The 24,718-nt window shown below is 35.7% G+C and overlaps 1 protein-coding gene across 3 annotated transcripts; it reads right to left on the bottom strand.

Moving 5' to 3' along the window:
• Positions 1–305: 305 nt before the first annotated feature.
• On the bottom strand, positions 306–22,259 carry SLC33A1 (solute carrier family 33 member 1). 3 transcript variants are annotated; one of them, XM_082654772.1, is made up of 6 exons: positions 21,112–22,259; positions 10,190–10,380; positions 6,074–6,258; positions 5,682–5,799; positions 3,081–3,296; positions 306–2,394 (listed from the first exon to the last, which is right to left on the bottom strand). In XM_082654772.1, the coding sequence occupies exons 1-6, from the start codon at positions 21,884–21,886 to the stop codon at positions 2,227–2,229; spliced, it is 1,653 nt and encodes a 550-aa protein (XP_082510898.1). In that variant the 5' UTR covers positions 21,887–22,259; the 3' UTR covers positions 306–2,226. The 3 variants fall into 3 exon arrangements, with proteins under 3 accessions (XP_082510898.1, XP_082510900.1, XP_082510899.1); XM_082654774.1 differs by lacking the exon at positions 10,190–10,380 and having other exon boundaries at positions 21,112–21,401; XM_082654773.1 differs by lacking the exons at positions 5,682–5,799; positions 10,190–10,380.
• Positions 22,260–24,718: the final 2,459 nt, after the last annotated feature.

Here is a 24,718-nt window from a genome sequence, read left to right on the forward strand (position 1 = left end):
CAAAGCAAGTGTTCATTTCTAGAGCAAGTGTAATTAATGGAATGGCTTTCACCTTACCGTTAAGGCTTAAAATACACTTTAAAACTTCAAGTCATCAATGATTTATAAACTTAAAGTACGTTTGAAAGTATGTATAATTTGTAATAATATGGGGAAAAGATAAAGGTAATTATGGCAATGTGAGCTTCTTAATACAAAAGTTAAAAATCAAAATACAGGGCTGCCCTGCTGGCGCAGCGGTTGAGAGTCCGCCTGCCGATACAGGAGAGACGGGTTTGTGCCCCGGTCCGGGAAGATCCCACGTGCCGCAGAGCGGCTGGGCCCGTGAGCCATGGCCACTGAGCCTGCGCGTCCGGAGCCTGGGCTCCGCAACGGGAGAGGCCGCAGCGGTGAGAGGCTCGCGTACCGCAAAAAAAAAAAAAAAAACAAAATTAAAATACATTTCACATATGGAAGTTAGTAGGTTTTCTTTATTCATGTAAACATTTTGATTATAATACATGACAAAGGACAACACACGTTACAAAGTACTGTAGTCTATGGTTTGGGATGTCTCTAGGACGATTTTCCAGGTGATTCTTCAGGATCTGACAGTGATGCCCAACACAGGCTTTCCAATGGCAATGCATGAGTTCTAGAAGCCACTGCCTCTATCTTTCTTCAGACGCTGAGTGCCATTTTTTCCCACCCATTTTATCCTCCATTACTTATAAAAACCCCACTCTAAAATTCAACCTATGTTATAAAATTAACAAAATCAAACATTAGTATGTATTTTCCCACAAAGATAATAATTATTAAATAAGAGTCAACTGATATGGGGACATATGCATAACTGATTCACTTTTGTTATAAAGCAGAAACTAATACACCATTGTAAAGCAATTATACTCCAATAAAGATGTTAAAAAAAAATAAGAGTCAACTTAATATCTCTTTTTCTCTAACTTTTGAAGGCTTTATGTAATCTCTAAAGAGTCTGAGTACCATACAACACAAAATATGCAAAGAACCTTATTACCAGGTACACATAATATGTTGGAAATTGCTAAAGTACTCAAAAGCTTAATTCTCCTGGGATAGCAATTCCCCACCAGAAACTATAGTTTACAAACAGAAGGATGTGTTTTAATAAGAGGAAACATAGTACCTGATTCGGTATAATTGTGAGAGCTTTTCTCATTAGTACAGTGCTTAATTAAGAAATCTTTTTCCAACACATTATTTGTCAAAGGCACAAAATGTCTTTGTCTCTCTCTTCAAAACAGTTTCTAAAATTACACTATTATTCATTTAAATTTTTCTTAATCAGTAAGTTTTACTGTTTTTCTCTCAATAATAAAAAGAAGACTACTTGAAGAAAAACGTTTAATTTTTATTTTCAAAACTTTGCCATGAACATACATACAACATTAAATTTGAACCACTTGTGAGCTGTCCATGTGCCATGAAGCACTTATGACAAAAAACCATATGTAAGCTTTACGGTAAAATTAACAAGTAATCAAAATATCTTTCAAAAGGGGGAAGGGGGAGGGGAACCAATAAAAGTCAGCTTTCATTTTATAAAAAATAGTTTGAATAATCTTCCTATAAGTCTTTAATGCTTACAAAAGCAGGAAATACATTTAAAATAGTCTTTTTAACACAGATTCATTAGCACAATGTGGTTATGGTCAGAAAAGTTAAAACTAAAATGGTTTTTCAGTAGTTTATATTCTCTTCTCAACAAATTCCATAACAAATTTAACCAATTTACAATTCAAAATAAGATTTAACTGCCAACAAGGCCAAACTAGTTGTAGTTAGTACCTGAATATCAAGCTCTGTTCCATTTAATATATTTTACCAAACATTTTAATATAGCTCAATGATAGGTACTGATAACAATACTTGACTGCATGGTTACCACCCATGACTACTGCATTGCAGCTTAAAACATGCTTTGGTCAGTAAATTAAAAAGACATAAATCAAATAACAAGATCAGAAAAGTTGTTTTAGTACCAATTTCCTGACCTTAAGTAAACTTTAAATACATTGACAAGGCAAGGAAAAGTATATTTAAATATACAGAGAGGTCTCTATATTTTTAACCATTTGACATTTTATATTAATAATTTCCTGTTTAAAATAATATTTTATACTCCTGTACACTGATTATCATAACTCTCTGAGTTAAAACTAAACTAGAGTTACCTTTCTAGAATGTCCAGTAGTGAATGCATTACTTGCTTCTTTTGCACTTCCATGAAGATGGTCCTTCATCCTGTAACTTTTTAAGTTTTGGACCAAGACAGAACCACCAACCAAATCCAATAAAAACACAAATAATGGACTCCACATAATAACCATCCAGTGCTGTAACACATGAGCCACCGAGTTTTTTGCAAAGCTGTAAAAATAAAATTATAATATCAATAAATACTCCACAATTTCAAAATGGAAGTATTCAGCAATTACGTTTCTGCTTTGTTATTTAAAGGATTAATCAAAATATACTTTTGTTAAAACATTTCATTCACTCCAAGTGACAAAACAAGTTAATGCATCTTAATCTCTCTAATGCTACTAACAGTATTAAAAAGAATTTTCAGCTCTTGCTGTAAACAATATTCATTTTCAAGATACAGCTTTTCATATTTGGAAATGTGAGGAAATTTCCAAGGAATTTACTCCAGAAGTGGGTTATTGTTACTTTGAAATAATTTATCAACAAACTACTAACCATTCAGTTTTAACACCATTTGTTATATGAATAGCCAATGGAACTCTCCTTCTTATATCATTATATACCTTAGCTATTAATCATGCATTTATTAAATGCCTAGTGTATAAGGACAATGGTACACAAGGTGAAGGAGAGAGAGACTGCTCCTCTCTTGCTGAGAAGCAACTTCAAGTGAGCTTCACTTACTGATGTGAGTGTGTTTATACCCTCAGTTATGACGGGAAAGAAAAAGCTATTAGAAACTATGGGCAGATACAATTTTAAAAAGATGTAGTACTTCTAGAGGCAAAAACGAGGAAATTAATATCTTAATATTACCTTAACATTATCTAAAATTGCAACATACTTACCTCAACAGCATCATGTGTTCGGCAATTCTGGTTTGATGCTCCTACACACTCTTTCACTGTGAGGGGATCTACCAGCCAAAGAGCTACCGTAGAAGGCCAGTTTCCTCCCAGGTTAGACACAGTATTTAAAAGGGTCATATATGTTCCGCCAATAAGTGGATCACTAACCTTCGCATTGAAAGCCATTATGGAAACATACATGCTATACAATGTAACCTACAGGGAAAATGTAAAACATCTTCAGTACAATTAGACTTTAAAAAGCTATGGTCTAAATTAAGAACATTGAAAGCATAAACCAGAAAATTAATTTTCATGACTCTTATTAAACTCAATCAACAAACATTTATTGAGCACCTACTACAAGCCAGGCTTTAATGTCTGGTCATGGCAATACAAAGATGAATAAGACACAGTCCCTCTGTGCCCTTGAAGAATTTATTCTAAGCTGGGAAAATAGGGAATAAATAGTTATGATGAAATGTGGTAAGTATTGAAAAAAGAAGTACACACATTGTGCTATCAGAGCCTAAATATATGGGAGATTAATTTTATCACAAGTAGTCAAGGAAGGCTCAACTGAGAATGACAGATGAGGTAGTATTGAAAGATCCATATAGTAATAAGCAAAACACTATATTTACACTATACCTAAATATATCATATGTGTGTATAGTATATATGTATTATACATATAAGCACTCAAATATTCAAAGGGAATATGAATATATAATTTTATGTATATAATTCAAAATTTATGTGACAAACTAAAGAGAAAAATCTCCTTGAGAGGCAAGAATTAACCCTTCATTTAGGAACATGAAAACAACCCATGTTTCTAAAATAGAATTCCTTTGAATACTGTTCCATGGGATGTTCATAGAAAAAGGAGTTCCAAAGTCAAATAAGACTGAGAAACACTAAGTTACACAAAATTAGACTGTAGTTCTCCTGAAAGCCTTTAGAATATAATCTTAAGGGCAGGGATTCTGGCATGATTTATTCACTGTTTTATTTTAGTACTTACAATGGTTCCTGGCATGGAATAGGTGTATTCACTTAATATTTGCTGAAGGAATGATTAAGATGCTACATAAAGAGGGGTTATGTCATGTATCATTTCTCAAATTTACTTGGCCTTATAATATTTTTACCACAAAGCATCTGGTTTTCTGAGTTTCGATGACTACACTTTGGAAAATTCTCTAATGAAATCCAAAGCCAAACAAATGATTTTTGGACAACTACATCATATTTTTCTTTACTTACTCAAGAAGTGAAGCATTACTAAGCTAAACTACTTCTCTTAGCTTCAATTTGGCACCTAGCATTAACTATGTGCAAAACAGAAAAAAAATTATATTTGACACCTTAGCCTCAGTGTTTTTACATACAGCTAGTCAGACATGATCCACTACGGAATTCTCCTAAATGATATAAATGTATGCAAAAAATTACTGAGGTTAACTGGTAGTCATATTTTTAGGTTTCAGTTAAAAGCAGTGAGGAGTTGGTAAATATAATTTTCAAAGAGTTTAAACTAGGTACTATAGGTCCAAAGTGAATCTGAAACACATATTAGCAATAACTGCAACTGAGTCCCAAAGGTTACTACTGGGCATCTGCCATTTATTTGAACCATTTATTCCCAGGGAAAGAAAAACCCATTCTGCAACAGCAGTTTGGGTGAGACTATGGAAAAGTGGAGATCAGTTCTTTTGGGGATTACAAACATTTAATAAAGAAAAAAAAGCAGATTAACACCCAGCTTCCAAAACCACAAAGAATAAGTCATAATTTTTAATACAGGGAATTCCCTGGTGGTCCAGTGGTTAAGACTCCATGCTTTCCTGCCAAGGGCCTGGGTTCAATCCCAGGTCAGGGAGGGAAGAAAAAAGGAAAGAAAAGGAAGGAAAGAAAGAGAGAAAGAGAAAGAAAGAAAGGAAGAAAGAAAGAAAGAGAGAGAGAGAAAGAAAAAGAAAGGAAGGAAGGAAGAAAGAAAGGAAGAAAGAAAAAGAAAGAAAGAAAAAGGAAGAAAGAAAGAAAGAGAGAGAAAGAAAGAAAGAAAGGAAGGAAGGAAGAAAGAAAGGAAGAAAGAAAGGAAGAAAGAAAGGAAAAGAAAGAAAGAAAAATTTAATACAGAATCTAAACCAAAAACCTGGGACGTATAATCTAGAAGCTGTCATTATTTCTCAATACTTTCAGAAAAAAGAAAATACCGGGACTAGAAGAAGGAAAGAATCCCTAATCTAGGGATGAACTGAGGGATACTCAGCAAGGGTAGAATTCTTAATTAACTTTGGGATAAATTCTGAAATGTAACAAATATTTGTTGAATGAACAAAAGAAAAAAAAATGAAGTGAATGAAGAAGAAACTCTCTTTCTATGAATAAAACTCATTAAAATAAAATGCAAAAAATAAAAATATAAAAAATAAAATCCACAAGGTTTAAAGTTCACTGTCAAGTAATTTCTTCAGAAACAGATTCGTGCTTAAATCTTAAAATTTATTATCATCATTTTAAGGCAATTGTAGAAGAACTTCGTCTTTATTTTACATAGGACAGTTTACTTCCTGGGAAAAACCATGGCAAGCTTACCTGATGTAACGCATAACTGAGCAGCACTATAATATAATAATATATAGGGAATCCCCCTTGATGTTCTACTTTAGGAGTCCACCAGACCAGTAGAGCATATTCTAATCCAAGCAATAATCTATAGAAAAAGAAAGAAAGGTGGAGCTGACCTCCATTTTAGGTTAAAAAACAATAACAAAAACAGAAATCTGTGTGCCTACCATATGAAAGAAGCCTGTATCTAAAACCTGTTAGGAAGTTAAAAAGAGATAAAAGTGCATATAAATGATACTGAAGTTAAAGATGTTTTTCAAGCCTTTTCCCATATACACTCTATACACAGATATTAGTGATACTGATAACCGCTCCTTATTTAACTTCTCTTATTTAGTAAGGTTTCATTTCATTTTTACCTGTAGGGCATGGCTTTGTAAAATATGTTTAGTGGCTGGGGACCTGCAGTATATTTGCTGATAATCAGAGGCAATATTATTTGCAAAGGAACCATTGGAACTGCCAATAAGGCTAAATGTTCTTTGGGTACTCCCTCTTCTACCAATTTCAGTCCTGTTACTGCATCTGCTGCTGAAAAACCAATCTGCAATATAAAAACAAAAAAATATTTTAATTTGTGACTTATGAAATATTTTCCTCCAAGCATATGTAAGTAATTTAAGAACCTCAGTCTCATTATTGACCCATGCCAGTTACAAGTAAGTATCCTATTATTATATCTGGTACAGCAATCAAGTTATGGAGGTACACTTTGCCCTTATGGTCTACTAACAATATGAAGTGAAAACAAGTGAAAATTCAGCACTCTTAGGAACTGTAATTTTAATTACAACTAAATTTCCATTTCAAAAAGTTCTATATCTTACAATAAACAGAGTCCAAGTCCAAACCTACTGATTTGTATATTTTAAGTTTAAAAGAAAAGCCTTTGACTCCAAATAAATCTGGTTAAAATGAAGCATCATTGCCACAAACCATACGCATTTTTGATGATTTCTGACTGACAACAAAATTTCCAAAAAGTCACCTAGCTTTTCAAAAATAATTCTGAGAAAACATTATATCTAAGAGGTTGAGTTAAATGAGGGGTAAGAAAAGGTATAGTTAAATTAATTCTTAAAAACAACAAAAACAAATAAGAATGCTAAAAGTAGTGGGTAAAAGTTTGAGGTGAAATAAGATATTTAGATAGTCTCAAAGTATTTCCCCACAAATTAGTTTTTAATTACAAAAGGAAAAATAGTAACTTTGCAATGGATTAACAAGGTAATCAAGGTTAACAACAATATTTAATGGATAAAGGGACATGATATGGCTCCTGATATAATTCCCTGAAGATGTCACAGTATTATTTCTATGATATTTCTGACATAAATACACAGCACGAACCTAAACATGAAGAAACATTAGACAAACATAAATGGAAGGCCATTCTACAGAATAACTGGTCTGTCTTCTTTAAAAGTGTCCAGGTCACCACATACTACTATGTATAAGGTAGATAACCAACAAGGACCTATTATATAGCACAGGGAACTCTACTCAATATTCTGTGATAACCTATATGAAAAAAGAATCTAAAAAAGAATAAATATATTGTATATGTATAACTGAATCACTCTGCTGTACACCTGAAACAAAACATTGTAAATCAACTATATGCCAATAAAATAAAATAATAAATTTTTTTTAAAAAAGTGTCCAGGTCGTGAAGGACAAAGAAAGGCTCATACTAACTAAATGCAATGTGTGATCCTGAACTGGATCCCTGACCAGGAACAAATAAAGTTATAAAGGCTGCTCTGGGGACAACTGGTGAAATCTGGATATGCACTGTGATTAGAAAATAGTACTATATCAATTGAAATTTCCTAATTTTTTATTAAGTTGTGGCTTTGTAAGAGAAAGTACTTGTTTTTAGGAGATACATACTTAAGGTATTTACGGATAAAGGGACATGATATGTACAAACTACTCTCAAATACTTCATAAGAAATATGTAAAATAGCACAATTTACAGAATAAAGGAAGTGGAGCTAAATGTTAAAAATCACAGAATTTAGATAAACATATATGGACATTCTTTCAACTATACAAGTAAATTTTCAGTAAGTGTGAAAATATACAAATAAAAAAATTTTTTTAATGATAAATATTACTTTAAATACTTTTAAATACTTTAACTTCTCGGAATGGAGCCAAAAAGCAAATTTCACATAAAAAATTAAAGGTCAGAGATATTTCATTTAAGTCCAGAAAAGAATTTCACTTATACTTAACACATTCTCTTTGTAAACATTAGATACACAAACCGACTTCAACATTTACTCTGTCTTAAAAGTGGTACAGGAGATATTTGTAATACGCATATCTAATAAAAAAACTCATATCCAGGATATATAAAAAATAAAACTTCTACAAATTTAAAGAGAAGGGTAACTCTGGATATTCAAATGGCCAATAATCATACGAGAAGATGCTCAACTTCTTTAGTCATCAGGGAAATGCAAATTATAACTATAATGAGATGCCACTACACACCCACCAGAAAGGTTAAAATTGAAAAGACAATACATGTGGTTTCAAGGCTGCGTAGTGATTAGAACTCCCTTACAGTGCTGGTGGTAGAGAAAATTGGAACAATGACTTTGGAAAACTGTTTGGCAGTATATACTATGCTTTTCTTAATGACCAGCAATTCTACTCCCAGGTATTTACCCATCAGAAATGTTCACCTATGTTCCCCAAAAGTAATTTACATGAAATTTCATAGAAGCACTATTAATAATAGTCCAAAAGTAGAAATAACCTAAACATTTGTTGATAGAATGGATAAATTGTGGCATATTCATACAATGGAATATTATAAGCAATGAGATGAACAAACTATTGTTATAAATAACAATATGGATAAATTATACAAATATGATGTTGAGTGAAAGAGCACAACAGCTAGACATAAGACTACATACTGGATATTCCATTTATATAAAACTCAAAAGCAGGGAAAACTAATCTATGGTGTTAAAAGTTAGGAGAGATGTTACTTTTGGTGAGGTTTACTCTACAGGGGGAACATGGGATTCTAGACTCTGTATTTGAAGCAACTCCTTATACATTGCTGGTGACAGTATAATTTATTATTAAAATCTTTTAAAAAGCAATTTAACAATCATATTCACTGATCCATTAATTCCTCACTTAAGAATCTATTGGAAGGAAATATTCAGAACACCAAAGAGTTACACACAAAAATATTCACTAGTACATTTTTATAATTAAAACGCATGGCAAATTAAATATACAACAATAGAAAAATGAGTACATTATGGCAAATTTATATACTGTGACAATTTATAGCTATTAAAAAGTATATTATAAAATATTATTTAATGATACAGGAATATGGAATAAGACAATAACAAAATAAAAAATTATACACAGTATGATCCAATTCCACTTTTAAAGTATTTGTGTGTATATATATTAATATTAATTCTTAATTATAATTAATGTATTAATTATATATGTCAAGTTTATGTACACACATGTGCATGCACACACATACATACATAGGGGAAAAAAGGAGGCTGGAGGGAAATATACCAAAAATGTTACCAATGGTTATCTCTAAATGATATAATTAGATAATACTATTATCTTCCTTGAAACTTTTAGCATTTCTAAAGTTGAACCTTAAGTTTAAACCTTCCTAACATTTCCTAAAAATGTAACCCTCCTTATCCTTAGAGAGGAGGAAAAACTCAGTACTTCAAAACAATGAGGCTGTAATTTTTACTTTAGGGTTATCAAAAGATAGCTGTGAAAGTGTTTATGTTGATAGGTTTAAATATAATATGAAAATCCTATAACTGATTTTATATTTTATGATATTAATTCCAATACTAGCAATAGTTCACTATAACAAAATATACTTACCTTTCTTCTAACATAATCTCTTTAAAATGTTTTAGAACTATAAAATTAAGACATCTTAATACAGAAAACATACAGAATTCTTAAAAAGTCACCAAAACCCCCCTTTATTTCATAGTATATTTCCGTCTAACATTTTAAAATAATCCAACTGATTTTTAAATGGACTTCTAATAATCATACATTTCCATATCTTTGTAAATTACATTCTAAGTAAATAATTTTAATACCTTTGACATTAGGTATATACTCATTCTAACAGTAGAGAGCTATTATTTTTTTAAGGTATTCATTTCCATTCCAAGCATTAATATCATTCATTTAAAAACTCACATTTATTAGAAGTACTTCAAATTGGCATAATTTTTTTCAAGATCTTAAGACATTTAGCTTACTTTGAAGTTATGTTTGATTTGATATCATCACACCTTTTAAAACACATTTAGTAAACAAAGTATATTAGTTTTTATTGTTAAATTCTAATATTACTGGAAAGGGACTTACGAAAAGGCAACAGAAGTATTCCATGATATTGTTAATTGTAACAGAATGGGGAATTTGCTTTATAAATCTCTTACCTTTGCAGTTAGAATCAGAAGGCAAAATGTCAGAACTGCAGGCATTTTTATAATTGCAAAAAGCAGCTTGTAAGTATCTGTGATCCCTTGGGTTTCTTCTTTTCCTACTGATACTTCTTTGTTTTCTTTTTTCAGAAGGGCAACTAAAGTTGTTGTTATCAAAAATACAGTTCCCCAGAAGAAAAGGAAGTCTGAAATTAAAAACGTTTTAAATCTATAATTAACCTTTGAAATAACATGTCTTCATTGATACTAAATAATTCTGTACACAACTTTTCCTCAACTAAAATCTGTTAAAAAAAAAAATGAACACATAGGGCTTGTCATGTTCAAGGCACCAGATGAGGCACAGCAGATGAATAAGACAGTCCTGTCTCTGTTAAACATACATTACATAGACAGTGATACTTAACAAGGAAAGGGTTTAGTGGGTTGAATGAAATAAAAGTCACCAAACTGTGACACCTGCTGTGTCATTTTATTCAAGGAAACTGCTTAAGGGCAGGAGATGATTTTCATATCCCATAAGATCCATCTTAAGTCATACTTCTTAAGCACTTAAACCATTTCAGTTCTTTATTAAATTTTGACAACTTAAACAACAAACAGATGATCATTTACATTAGACTTTCTGCCTTTTGTTTTTAAACTTTGTTTTTAATCTGTTTAAGAATAACCTTCTCTTTCAATACTATGATACATAAGTAATTTTCTCGTACTTGTAGATGCACAAAAAAGACACATGAAGAGTACTATTTGGGTTGTTCCAGTGAAAGATGCCTGGGCCGTTAGCCCATATTGCAAACAAATTAAGCGGAGGGAGTGAATAATGTCCTGGAAGATTCTGCATAACAGCTAAAAATAATAGTAATAATAGAGGCACCATTTCTTGAGTGCATACCATGTGCCATAAATGTGCTAAGCATCTTACACATATCATTTCCTTTACTACAATAGTACAACAGGGGAAGTTATTACTAGCCCCAATCTTCAGATGAAGAAACAGGCTGAGAGGTTACATTGCCTGATATTACATTTTAAGTCAGTGCCTCATACAACTGATTTCAAAAACTTGTGTCTCCTTAACCACCCTAAGAAATGCATCTTATTTTGTCTCTATAAAACTTTCTCCAATACCTGTATTTTATGCTACATGTAATGGAGTTGAACCTTTTTATTATTTAGTAATTCCTATATTATGTTCCGATACTTTTCAAGATTATTACTCTATTGTTTCATGGCATCTCTAGAAATATATCTCCATGAGATATGTACTTTGTTTCATATTGAAAAGTATAAAATTTACCTTTAAATTCCTATGTGTGTATCCTATGGTTATCCGCATGTATTATTTTTCATTATTCTAATAAAATTTATTTTAAAAAAAACAAAACTTAGTGGATAACCCTCAGTTTCTTCATCCGTAAAATAAGAGAGGTTCCCTAGAAAATCCCAGATGTTTTCTAGCTCTAACATTCTAAAATCATATTCAGTTTTAAATATGTTTGCTTTTTATTTTATTGCTCATGCAGCATAACTGACTGTTCATGAAGCCTAGTCACCTTTTTCCAAAAAAAGGTCTACTATTCTTGAGTCAGGGTTTCCTCTGTATTCAGTCTTGCTCGGTTGCTGTGCTGGGTCACTACAGCTTAACTCTCACTTACGATGGAGGCAGACAGCATCATTCATTTAGATCAACTTCCCTCATGCATAGACCAAATTCACCTTAGTATTTAAATGTTCCTTTCTTATAAGTTATTTCATTTGATTTTTGTAGTAAACACGTGAGACAGGCAAAGTAGGCATTATTATACTATGCAGAGAAAGGAAAAGCTCAGAATATTTAAACCTTTGCCAAAGGTCAAATTATTAACAGGCAGAACTTGAACCTAAATCTTCTGAATTTGAGATTCATACTCCTTCCATTATTTCACAGTGCCTATATAAAGACTTTTTAAAATTAATGTTGAATTAAGAATCTATTAGAATTGGCTAATTATGTAGTCTCCACAAGCCTAACCAAAAACAAGGCTCTGCTATTCAAATTTTGCAAATTAAAGAAGCTAAACTGCTTCAAACACATACAGAAATTTGTATTCTGAGGTGAATTCTTTTCTCCATAATGTGAAATTTATACAGATGGTCCCTGACTTATGAAGGTCTCACTTGAGATTTTTCAACTTTATGATGGTGTGAAAGCGATATGCATTCAGTAGAAACTGTACTTTGAATTTTGATCTTTTCCCAGGCTAGCGATACTCAGTATGATCCTCTGTCATGATGCTGGCAGCACCAGCACAAGGGGCTTCCCTGATGGCGCAGTGGTTAAGACTCCGCCTGCCAACGCTGGGGACGTGGGTTTGAGCCCTGGTCCAGGAAGATCCCACATGCTGTGGAGCGACTAAGCCCACATGCCACAACTACTGAGCCAAAAATAAATAAATAAGAATAATAAGTTTTTAAAAAACGTTAAGTGAAAATTAAAAGTTTTCAGTTATATACTACTTTCAGCAAAGAAATTTTTTAATTTGCTTAGTATACACTCCCATTTTTTTTTTTTTTGGCTGCGCCACAAGGCTTGCAGGATCTTAGCTCCCCGACCAGGGATTAAACCCCATGCCTCCTGCAGTGGAAGCACGGAGTCCTAACCACTGGACCGCCAGGGAATTCCCTATTCTCCCTTTTTTTTTTGCGGTACGCGGGCCTCTCACTGCTGCGGCCTCTCCCGTGTCGCGGAGCACAAGCTCCGGACGCGCAGGCTCAGCGGCCATGGCTCACGGGCCCAGCCGCTCCGCGGCATGTGGGATCTTCCCGGACTGGGGCACGAATCCGTGTCCCCTGCATCGGCAAGCGGACCCTCAACCACTGCCACTGCGCCACCAGGGAAGCCCCTATTCTCCCAATTTTAATGAACAAAATCTTCATCTGAATTTAAACTCCGTGATACCAGTACCAAGGGAAAAAAGATTAAGAACAAGTTAAACAGGTTTCAGTATTGTTTGCAGATAAGATTATTTCTAATTTCTTTGTGCTTTGAGGGTAAGATAACAGTCTGAAAGAAAGAAGAAAGTAGTGACAATAGGTCATTCAGAGCCCTCATTCAAAGGCTTTCCATTGCTCACAGAGACTGAAGAATGAAGTAATGGCTCAGAAAGAGAGGCTTAACCCCTGCCAGAAAATGTATTAAGATTTATGAATGCCATTACCATAAATACTATTATTAGACTATTGGCTATTGTTTATTAATACTGCTTGGATCCTACAGAACAACCATAGTCTGATATACCAACCACTAGAAAGATATTATTAGCAAGAATAATCTAAATATTTCATTATTAACATTCTGGTTGATTCTGATTTATATATTTTATCTGCAAAAGCATTGTGACATATATATGTATGATCAAGATGTCAGAGCTGATGTTCAAGTTTCTTAAACACGATTTTGTGCAAAGACCTGTAAGACAAGTTAAATATTCTGAAGTGGCTACTAGATCTTACCTAATGCTCCAATGAGTGCAAAAATTAAGAGCATGTAACAATGCACCAGTAATCAAAAAGGATATAATAGCCAGCACCTGAGCTCCTATTATGCCAAAGCAAGACACAGGACAGGGCAATAACCTTCAAACTCACTCTCCAAGACAAGCATTATTATTCCTGTTTTATACCCAGTGAAAGAGAATCACAAACCAGGAAGTGCCAGAGGTGGGATTCAAACTCAGATCTGACTCTAAAACAAGAATGTTCTTCATTATACTACCCAGATGCTCAGAAACACCTACTGCAAGTAGGCTGTCTTCCTACTAAACAGATACACCTGAGAAAAAAGGTGCTTATTGTAGCTCCAATCAAGAAGTCTGGAACACAGACACTTACGAATACTTCTTTGAACTGGTTACTTGTATTCCCCCCTCCCCACCTCCATCTCCCCATACGGTGGTATACCATAGGGTATGCAAATCAAACATGGTCCATCTTCCTAAACAGTTCATTTACTCAATAACTTAGAAAGAAACATTTTCATGAAAAACATATATTATAGAGAAGGCAAAATTTCCATGAATTTTAAAGATAAAACATAAGATTTCAAAAAAATTTCAAGCTTTCAAGGCTTTGGACCAAGCCCCCAGACCCTTCGTGGTACAGGTTCATTCTCTTCCACCATCAGAAGAGGTAGAAAAATTAAGAAGCACTGTCTGATACAACCATCTTTGGCTCAGGACAGGTTCTCTCTCTAACTCTCACACTATGGAAATGAACTTTAGTCCTTCAGAAGTTGCAGGAAAACAAACTTTCAGTTTCTGTTCTAAATAACGCTCAGGCCTTCCTTTCATCTTGCTTTCAGTACAGCTTTCTCTACTTCACAAGTTAGAGCATGAAGGGAATTTAGACAGCTATCATCAGTCCACTTGCTCTTTCACAATGGAAGAAACTGAAATAGATATACTATGTATCTGGCCCTGGGTCTCCAGCTAAGTCTTAGCAAGAAACAGAATTTTCTGCTATGTCACAAATCTCTCCCTTTTAAACATTTGCTTGAAATATCTATACTGAGGAGCACTCCCAGAAAATTCTGTTTTGATTATAATACAATATAGTCATATCTTATTTGGGGATTAGATTTTTGAAAGACAGCATGCAATGCAAAAATTAACTTAAATACAAAGCTAATTTTGAAAGCTTCCTAAGAGTTTGGTTTTCCTAACCCCTTAGGAAGGTGCCATCTTTAGATCACATACTTTTTCATTAACTCCAACAATGCCAGGTTTTCCTCTGGGGTAGAAGAAATGGTTTCTTCAATCAAGCACTAGATTAAGCAGCTGTCTGACTAGCAAGATCCCTGTTGTCCCAAAACACTAGACTTAAACTCAGCCCAGGATGCAAGACTGAAGCTGAGAGGCCAATAGATTCAATGCTTCCACCTCATGCTAAATCTGGGGCCTGTATCACTGAATAGATGGAAATGAATCACTCTTTCCATTTTTTAAAATATGTTCAAGCCAAGCACAAAATCCATTTTAATTAAACATGTATGACATTATCTCTCCTCTGATGCTATGATAGGAGGTTCTTGCATTCAGCTTTTGTACAACCTACATCCTGACACCCCTAAATCACTTTTTGTAAGCTGAAAGCTGAATTCAGACTTTTATAAAACAGCTGACAGTGAGCATTCCAAACTATCACACGAAGAGGCAGGGTTCATCAGAATAGCTAAAGTGAAAAATAATGGTAACATGAAATGCTGGCAAGGATGCAGAGAAACTGGATCACTCACGTATTGCTGGTGGGAAGATAAAATGACATAGCCACTCCAGAAAAAAATTGGGCAGTCGCTTTCAAAGGTAAAAATGCACTTAACGTAAACAAGCATTTGTACTCTTGGGCGTTTATCTGAAAGAAATGAAGACTTATTTTCACATAGCAATAGCCAAAAACTGGAAACTACTCAAATTGCCTTCAATGGATGAGTGGTAAAATATACTGTGGTATTTCTAACAAATGGAATATTTCTCAGCAATAAGACTGAACAAATCACTGATCCATGCAACAACTTGGATGAACCTCAAAGAAATTATTCAGAGTGAAAAGAGCCAACCTCCAAAGGATACATACTGCATGATTTCATTTATGTAACATCTCTGAAATAACATAATTATAAAGATGGAAAACAGATGAGTGGCTGCCAGGGATTAGGGATGGAGAAGAGGAAATGGGTATAGCTGTGAAGAGGCAACACAAGAGTTTTGTGGTGATGGTACAGTTGAGTATTTTGATAGTAGTGGTGGAGGTTATATAAAGCTACACATGTGATAAAATTACATAGAGCTACACACGCGCACACATAAATGAATATATGTATAACTAGTGAAATCTAAATAAGCTCTATGGATTGTACCAATGTCAATTTCTTGGTTTTGATATTGTACTATGGTTATGTAATAAGATTTTAACAATGGATGCTAGGGGAAGGGTGCATGGACTTCTCTAAACATTTCTCTGCAACCTCCCGTGAATCCATAATTACTATTTAAATAAAGTTTTTAAAAACTAATGGGAAATTTAAGAATGCAAAAGTTCTATGACTGTACTAGGAATAAGAAATGTAGGTCTCAAATACAAGACAATATAAAATATCTAAAAAGAAAGAAATCTGTAGGTGTTTTGAATCATGTATTCTGGAGCCTTAACTGATGATGATTGGACTTCAGCTATCATGTGTTCAAAAGTAAAGGGAAGGGACTTCTCTGGTGGCACAGTGGTTAAGAATCAGCCTGCCAATGCAGGGGACGTGGGTTCAATCCCTGGTCTGGGAAGATTCCCACATGCCGCGGAGCAACTAAGCCCGTGTACCACAACTACTAAAGCTGCGCTCTAGAGACCACGAGCCACAACTACTGAGCCCACATGCCACGACTGCTGAAGCCAGCGTGCCTAGAGCCCGTGCTCCGCAACAAGAGAAGCCATCGCAATGAGAAGCCCGCACACCGCAACGAGTAGCCCCCACATGCAGCAATGAAGACCCAATGCAGCCATAAATAAATAAATAAATAAAAGTAAAGGGAAGAAATTAAATTAAAAATATTTTTCTTAGATAACACCAAACCAAGAAATAGAAATTCTGTAACGGAACAAACATCTTGCTTTTTGAATATGCACCCCATCCTTAATAAATGTTTCAGCATGCATACTCACATATAAAATACATACTTGTATTGACACATACACAATTCTATATATAAAATAGATAACTAATAAGAACCTACTGTATAGCACAGGGAACTCTACTCAATACTGTCATGGCCTATGTGGGAAAAGAATCTAAAAAAGAGTGGATATATGTATATGTATAACAGATTCACTTTGCTGTACACCTAAAACTAACACAACATTGTAAATCGACTATACTCCAATAAAAATTAAAAACAAAAATATGTATTTGTGACCTCCTATACTAAGCTATATATATATATATAGTAAGATAAAAACCCCACATTAAAAAATATGAAATAATAAAAAGAATGAAAAGGACATGTATAAAATGCAACATTTATCCAAAATTGTATTTAAAAGAACAGGTGGAATCAGGGGTTTTATATTTTTCATTTTTTAAAAAAATAAATAAATTAATTTATTTTTGGATGCATTGCATCTTCGTTGCTGCATGAGGGCTTTCTCTAATTGCGGCGAGCGGGGGCTACTCTTCGTTGTGGTGCACGGGCTTCTCATTGCGGTGGCTTCTCTTGTTTTGGAGCATGGACTCTAGGTGCGCGGCTCAGTAGCTGTGGCGCACGGGCTTAATTGCTCCGCGGCGTGTGGGATCTTCCCGGACCAGGGCTTGAACCCGTGTCCCTGCGTTGGCTGGTGGATTCTTAACTGCTGTGCCACCAGTAAAGTCCTTATATTTCATTTTTAATTTCCTAGGAAAACATCTTGTATTAGGTAAGTCTATTTTGCTTTCTCCAATTAAATTATAGTTTTCAGGAACACTATAAATGAAAGTAGGAGACTGCTTGTAATTAGTGAGGTTCTGACTGTTTTGTTGATAAATTTACATAGTAAAGGCTAATTCAATTGGCCTCCAAATAAATTTCAATAAAGTTAGAAGTGAAATTCAGAGTAAGACATATGCCAAATAAAATCAAATACTTTTTTGGTTTACAGTGTATTTTGTAAATTGGCTTTTATGCACCCCATCCACAAAAGCTATTCTACAGTTCTTTACTGGACAAGGAAAGCATACAGTACCATTTCTCCTTTGCTTTGTTTTTAAAAGGAAAAAGGCTTTAAACCTTCTTTCTGGGGTATGGTCTCCAGTTTTTAATATTTAATCTCTCCTGAATCTAGTAGCTCCAGTATTCCCAGCTATCTCACTTTACTACTAAGGCCCTAACATTTGAAAAGAAGTTCACTTCTTCCTTTGTCTATACTGAGATGTGAGATCCACCAGATTTATGAATTTGTTCCACTCAAGGCAAAAATAGAGTGAAACTCAAGGACTGTATATCATATACTGTGTATGATATTTACCCAGGGATTAACTTGTAAGGTAATGGATTCTTTTAAAAAATTTTTAGAAATCTTAAGTAATTATACAGTAAAACAATTTTTTGGTGTACAGTTCTATGAATTTTAACACATGCATAAATTCAAATCATTACAGAACAGTTTCAACACCCCCAAAACTCCTTCATACTATTTATTTATAGTAACCTTCTCATCCACAACCCCTAGCAACTACTGATCTGTTTTCTATCTCTATAGTTTTATCTTTTGAGAATGTAAGGGAATGTTTCAAGCCTAGATTTAGATGCTAAAGAATGTATTACAGTTTTTCCTAGTTTTTCCTAGTTTCCTACCAAATGGAGGAAAATCACCAAATAAGGAGTCAGGAAACCTAAGCTGTAGGTATATCTATCTCTACCTCTAACTAGCCAGTTACAATTTCCTGATCAGTTTCCTCATCAGTAAGAATGAGGAACTGAAATATATGATCTTTTCAAGGCATAAAACTTTATGTTCTAATCTCTGTGTCCTACTGGGTTACTCTCCCATTGCTTGAAGCTTAAAACGTTATCTCTCTTTGCTACTAAAGATCCTTGAAAACCAAGGGGGCAGGAACAAAAAAAAGGCTACCTCTGAGTTAAGGACTGTTCTGTATCCCTGAAGGTACCAAAAAGCCAATCTCAGCATAATCAAGGTTTTCTTTCTAAGGGACTGTGTTTTCATCCTCTCCTTCCTGTTCTAAATTTACTATTTAGATTACTGCTTTCTAGATTGCAAAAACTGTTCTTTCTCAATATAGTCTATCTCTGTGTATCTGTAACTCAAAACAAAGTGCTAATAACAGAACGTATTTCAGAATTTTAAAAAATAATTATGCCTCTTTTTAATTTCCTCATTTTGTAAACATCTGCCTCAGTGTTTGCCTCTTCTTTTATTACCTAAGCAACTGTATTTCCTTCATGATTCTTTCTGTGCTCTCTAAATTCCTCAAAGCCACTGGTTACTCTTAGTTATACTAAGTTCCAAAAAAAACCCTATAAATGTGATATGTACAGTCATACAAAGGAGAATGAAAATGCAGGACTCTTCAACTCTTAACTTATTAAAAAGTAAACTATTTTTAAAATTTCCTGGAGAACAAAGTTCAAACTCCAGAACAAACAGCTATTCAAAATAATAAATCAGTGTAAATAAAAATCCAGTGGCTCAATTTTGATCTTCCCATAGGGGAACAGTTAATGGCATTCTCTGGAATGATATTTTATTAATCACTCTTTTATCACACTTGTGAGAAAGCTCTAATTTACTTAGTAATTTAGTTTCCATAGTCTCTTCAATCTTGATTTATTTATTGAGAGTTTCCCATGTTAAGTAACACATCATCCTATTAGCCCTTTTTGGTGATATGAACAGTCCCAGTAAAAAAGGAAAAGCAAGACACATAAAAAAGCAACGATGCATTCATGAAGTATTTGTAAGCAGAGAATTATCCATATAGCAGGAGTGGGACCCCAGAACACTCAGAGACAAATCTGTCTAGGTGCACAGCAATATCTCTCAACCATTTTTGGCCGTAAACCAACTGAGGAAAAGTATAACTATTATTTCATCAGTAGTAGTGGCTCACTGGCAGTTTGAGGAGGTAGAAAGGGGATCACTTATAGGGTGTAGGGGTGTGGAGGGGCTGTATACGATTTCAGTAATACAGTTGGGAATCCCTTCCTCCCTTCCCTGAATATTATGATATAGCCCTTAAACTTCCCTCACCACACACCTTGCCCTGACATTTACCCTATTGGGAATCCCCTAGTACTAGGAAAATGAGAGCAAGTTTAGCTGTTTAAACTTTAAGAGATAGTCACCTAAACTGATCATCACTACCAGAATGAAGAATTCTACTATATTCCCAGTGTTGGTCATTCCTGATATTGGTAATTTACTGTTTCTCAGTTGTTAGGAAAGTTAAAAAACAAAACAAAACAAAACAAAAAAACAGAAAACCTTACCGGCCTTGTATTGTGCTCATGCTGAAAGAGGGGGAAATCTGTAGAATTTACACCCAATTTCCTACGGGATAAACTTTAAACTCTTACTCACAGCAACTAAAGAATTTCGTCAACAACCTTTAATTTGGTTACAACCTTTCTTTCAGCATCATTGTCCAAAATCAGGCCCCACAATGACTGCTTCAGGCACTTTGAACACTGCATGTACTGTCTTGTATCTTTCTGTACTTTGCTGCTTCAGTGCATTTTCACCTGGTGTTTTGTGCATTCTGGAACTCTACTTACCCATTTCATGAAATCTTGTAATTCAACAACAGCAAATGCCAAGTCTGACTGGCAAGTTCTTCTTGTGGGCGGGACTTGGCTTTAATCACAGGAGGCCCTTTGAACCCTGTCACTTAGCCTGCTCATTAATGCTTAAATGAATTAACCCTGTTCTATTCACCAGAAGGCTACATGAGGGCTCTTGGTATAAGGGTAGGGGTAGAAATGGACCAGAAAACATGGAGCTAGAAACCTCAGTCTAACAAAAGACGAAAGGAAAATTCTGAAATAAGGCTGGGCTCATGTCTTCACACCAGCCAGTCTTCTAAAAAATGTGCATCTGAGTATTATTAGGCAAGTGCCAAGGTATCCCTAGACTCAGAGTTTTGTTTGCTATGACACAACAATGTTTACTGGGTTGCCTTCCTCTGCTCAGTTCAGAATACTGATCAATTATGATTGCTCTATGTAATCATTCTGGCTGAAACTCATTTTAGTAGAACAGAAAACTTACCTCGGATTATCTCCCATAGAATGATTTCCAGTACATTAAATAATGGTTCCTTCTAACACCACACACACTGTCGAAAGGATTCATAAACGTACAATAAACCTAACAGCATAATAAATTAAATACACTACCTGAAAGAGTAACGATTCCTCTGGGTTGAGGTTGAAACCGCAAATATTTGTTACAAAAGTCGGCAGATTCAAGGGCCAAAAACAAAACATTGCCCAAAAAGTAACCGGCTGTTTGGCCCACTGAATTGCAAGTAGAAGCATAACCCACGTTTTCCCGGGATAACATGGTTAACGCCCAACCATCCACAGCGATGTCCTGAGTAGCTGCCAGGAATTCAAACAAAAAGAATGTCACAGTGAGAGCAACCACATCGGGGGTTCTGCCATCTGTATTTCCGAGCAAATGGTCCACTTGAGTGGAGAGATATATCATGAAGAGTCCCAGTATATACTGTGTAGGGACAAGCCAAGATTTGCGACGACCGAAGTTCCTAAAGTAAACCGCATCAACCAACGGGGCCCAGAGCAATTTGAGACTGAAGGGCCAAAAGACAAAACTGAAGAAAGCTTGATCTGTATAGCTAACGTTTTTGCTCTGTAAAATGAGTGGGATGCTTCCCGCCAGGCCCAGTGGAATGCCCTGAAGCACGTAAAGAAAGAGTAACAGCAAAATGCTGCTTAATTCCGCCCGGCAGCTCCGTGGGGGTTTTGAGAAGTCACTAGCGCCGATATCCCGCAAAAAAGCTTCTTGGTCCCCTTCCCCGTCAACCAACTCTGGATAATTATCATCCCAGGCGCCCGGCGGCAGAGGACCGCTCTTCATATCTAGAGAGTGGTTAAAAGTCCCTGGCCGTCGTTGCCGACTGCTATCCTTGTGGGAGATGGTGGGTGACATATCAGAGACGATGCAGAGCCCCGTCTGTAGGAGGCCAGGGCTTAGCGTCTTGGATACGTCTAGTCCCAGGTCCTAGGCTGTCGCTCTGGACCAGGGTCTCGATGGCTCAGGGAGGGGGGCAGGGCGCGGGTTGATAAGGGCACCTCTTATTGTGGCCCTGAGTGCTGAAGCCGGGAGTCAGTCCCCCGGCGGGAGGCCCAGGCGATGGCCAGGTAGATGCCCCTTGGAGCGGCGTCAAGGAGCCTGAAGGAGCCCCCCGGGCAGCCTCGCCGGGGTCTGGGCTGGAGGAGGGGGCCGTGGTGCTGCGATGGAAACGGACCCCTAGCTGCGGCGAGACAAAACAGCCAGTCCGCCGACCCACCGCCTGCTCTAGCCGTCACCAAAGCGGAAGCCGGTACTTTCCCCACGGGACTACAGACATACCAGATAACTTCCTGTCTCGCGCTTCAGGAAGTAGTCCTATTCTCAAATGAGTCCTCAGCCCGCCTCCAGAGAAAGCCAATCTGGAAACGCTCTCCTGGCCAAGTTCGGAAACAATGCTCGGTAGGAACCCGCAGCCCCAGCGGCTGGGACCTCATGGGAGGATTAACGCGGGTGCACCGTGCGGCCGGGGCGGGGCGTCGCGCAAGCTCCGGCTCTGTGAGCACTTGCGGCGGCCTGGAAAGCGTGGGTCTCGGTCATTGGGCTCCTGCGGCCACGTGATGGATTCAGCTAGGTCGGACCCCACCGCCTAAGGTTAACACGGTTCAACCTTTGAAGCCCGGGCGACGCTGTGAGGGCTCGTCACTAGGCTTGGGTGGGTAATACCCAAGCTCCAGGCTGGGAATTTTGTGATGCTCCTGCTTTCGTGGGCCGGGCAGAAACAGAGAGGAGGGGGATTGAAGTTTACGGAATTTCCTTATCAGCCGGCAGGGGCGCTTTGTGCCCCCAAAAGGGTAAAAAAGGCCTGGCTAAAAGGTGAAGCGCGTCCCTTACAAAGTGCCTACTTATTCATGGAATGAATGAAACTGCTCAAGAGGCGCTAGGTTTCGTTGTAGTCCGTTTTTCCAAAGTGGTGGAAAAAGTGTAGGGGAACTGGTGTCTGGGTAACAAGCTAGTTACATTGGGTAGATTGGAATGATAAGACTCGTTACATCCCTCTATCTTTGAGCTATTGTAAAAGATCTTGTAAGAGCCAAATATTAAAATTTTGTTTCATGTTAACAGGTGTGAGTTATTGAAATGATCCTACAGAGAACTTAACCTTGAGTAACTAGTATCGTAATTTGTAATGTATAGAAAATACGTTACCTATACAAGTTACATATATACATATATCTGTATATATGGTGCTTTCCATTGGGTAATTAAATACTAAAAACAAAAACTTAAAAACTATAATTAAAGTTAGGGCGTTCCCTGGCGGTCCAGTGGTTACGCTAGGGCCCTTTCACTGCGGTGGCCCAGGTTCAACCCCCGCAGTGCGGCCAAAAAAAAACCCCCCAAAACAAAAACTGTAATTAAAGTTAAACCTCACACCATTTAAAAGGTAAAACATGTTATAGCTGGCCTCTTACAAATATAAATGCAAATGTTGAAATAACTGTTCATCTCAAAATTATTCGGAAAAAAAGATTAGCTTCCTGAAGATGGACCTTAAAATTTGAATACAATATTGTATCTTGATCAATAACTCCAGAACTTGAATAGAGAGTTCTTGCATTTTATACATGAAAGTGCCATCAAGCCTCACATTCAGTCATGAATTACCCATACTGGTTAAGGATACCACCTACATTGGTAGTTCAATAAGAAAGAAAGAAAAGAAGTAGGAAGGGAAAGCAAGATCATTTTAGGCTTCTATTTTCTTGAACTCCCATAGCCAATTAATTGGTCACCTGTCAAACTTCTTGAAATATATCCTCATGACCCATTTTATGAAGAGTTTCCTGGCTATTCCTAATCTCTAGGAAAATGTGGTTATTCTGAACTCTTTGTTATCACTTTACTTTAAAGCTTGCATTTATAATTTTTTTTCCTGACTTCTTTCTCTAAACTCATTTATGTCAGGGCCTATGTTGTCTTCATGTTTGATTTTATAGTGGCCAATACAGTGCTGACACATGGTAGGTATCCAGTAAATATTTGTCAAGTGAATTGTGTCATAAGGTATCAGAGGCTGAATTAATAATATGGCCCTTTCAGAAATTGGCAGTATGACCAAATATAAATTTCTTCATGTTTATTTTCAGTTTCCACGTCTATCAATTGGGAATGTGCTGTATTATTTACCTTCAGCAAAGAGATGTTGAATGATTAACAAAGAGTCATTTAAAACAAAAATGAAGTGCTGGAGAAATGATAATGAATTATATTAGATTATGGAACTTGGAAAAAAAATTTGAATACAAAAAATTACACACTTATTAAATGTAACCTAGAGCTTACACAGGAAACCAAACTATACAAATAGCACATTTCTGAAAACTAACATTATGCAATGTTTCAGGAAAGTTTTTGCAGGGATGGTAGTTCTTAAGTTCCATTTGTGGGCATCAAAGGTCTGTTCACTTGCTGAGAATTTTTTTAAATACATATGCATAGTAAGTGACAAGTAAATACTTGCTGAATGATGAATTATGTAATAGAAAGTTTAATACTAAGCTATGTAAGTGAAAATTATTTGTATTTCAAGACTAATTTTATAACGTATTACAAATTCCCATTCATATTGTCAGCATCCATTTAGATTTAAATATTGCAAAATAGCCTTTTGTGTGTGTGTGCTTTTTTATTTTGCCTGTAAGATCTTGGTATAGTCATGATTAAATTCTATTCAATTTTTATATGGTT

This window comes from Grampus griseus (assembly GCF_964374135.1).
Source record: "Grampus griseus genome assembly, chromosome: 5".
Classification (NCBI taxonomy): Eukaryota; Metazoa; Chordata; class Mammalia; order Artiodactyla; family Delphinidae; genus Grampus; species Grampus griseus.

Coding starts and splice junctions, on each gene's coding strand:
- SLC33A1 (XM_082654772.1), bottom strand. CDS start 21,886: ATGTCACCCACCATCTCCCACAAGGATAGCAGTCGGCAACGACGGCCA. Junction 10,381..21,111: donor AGGAATCGTTACTCTTTCAG/GTAGTGTATTTA, acceptor TTTTAATTTCAG/ACTTCCTTTTCTTCTGGGGA. Junction 6,259..10,189: donor TTCTGATTCTAACTGCAAAG/GTAAGAGATTTA, acceptor TTTATATTGCAG/ATTGGTTTTTCAGCAGCAGA.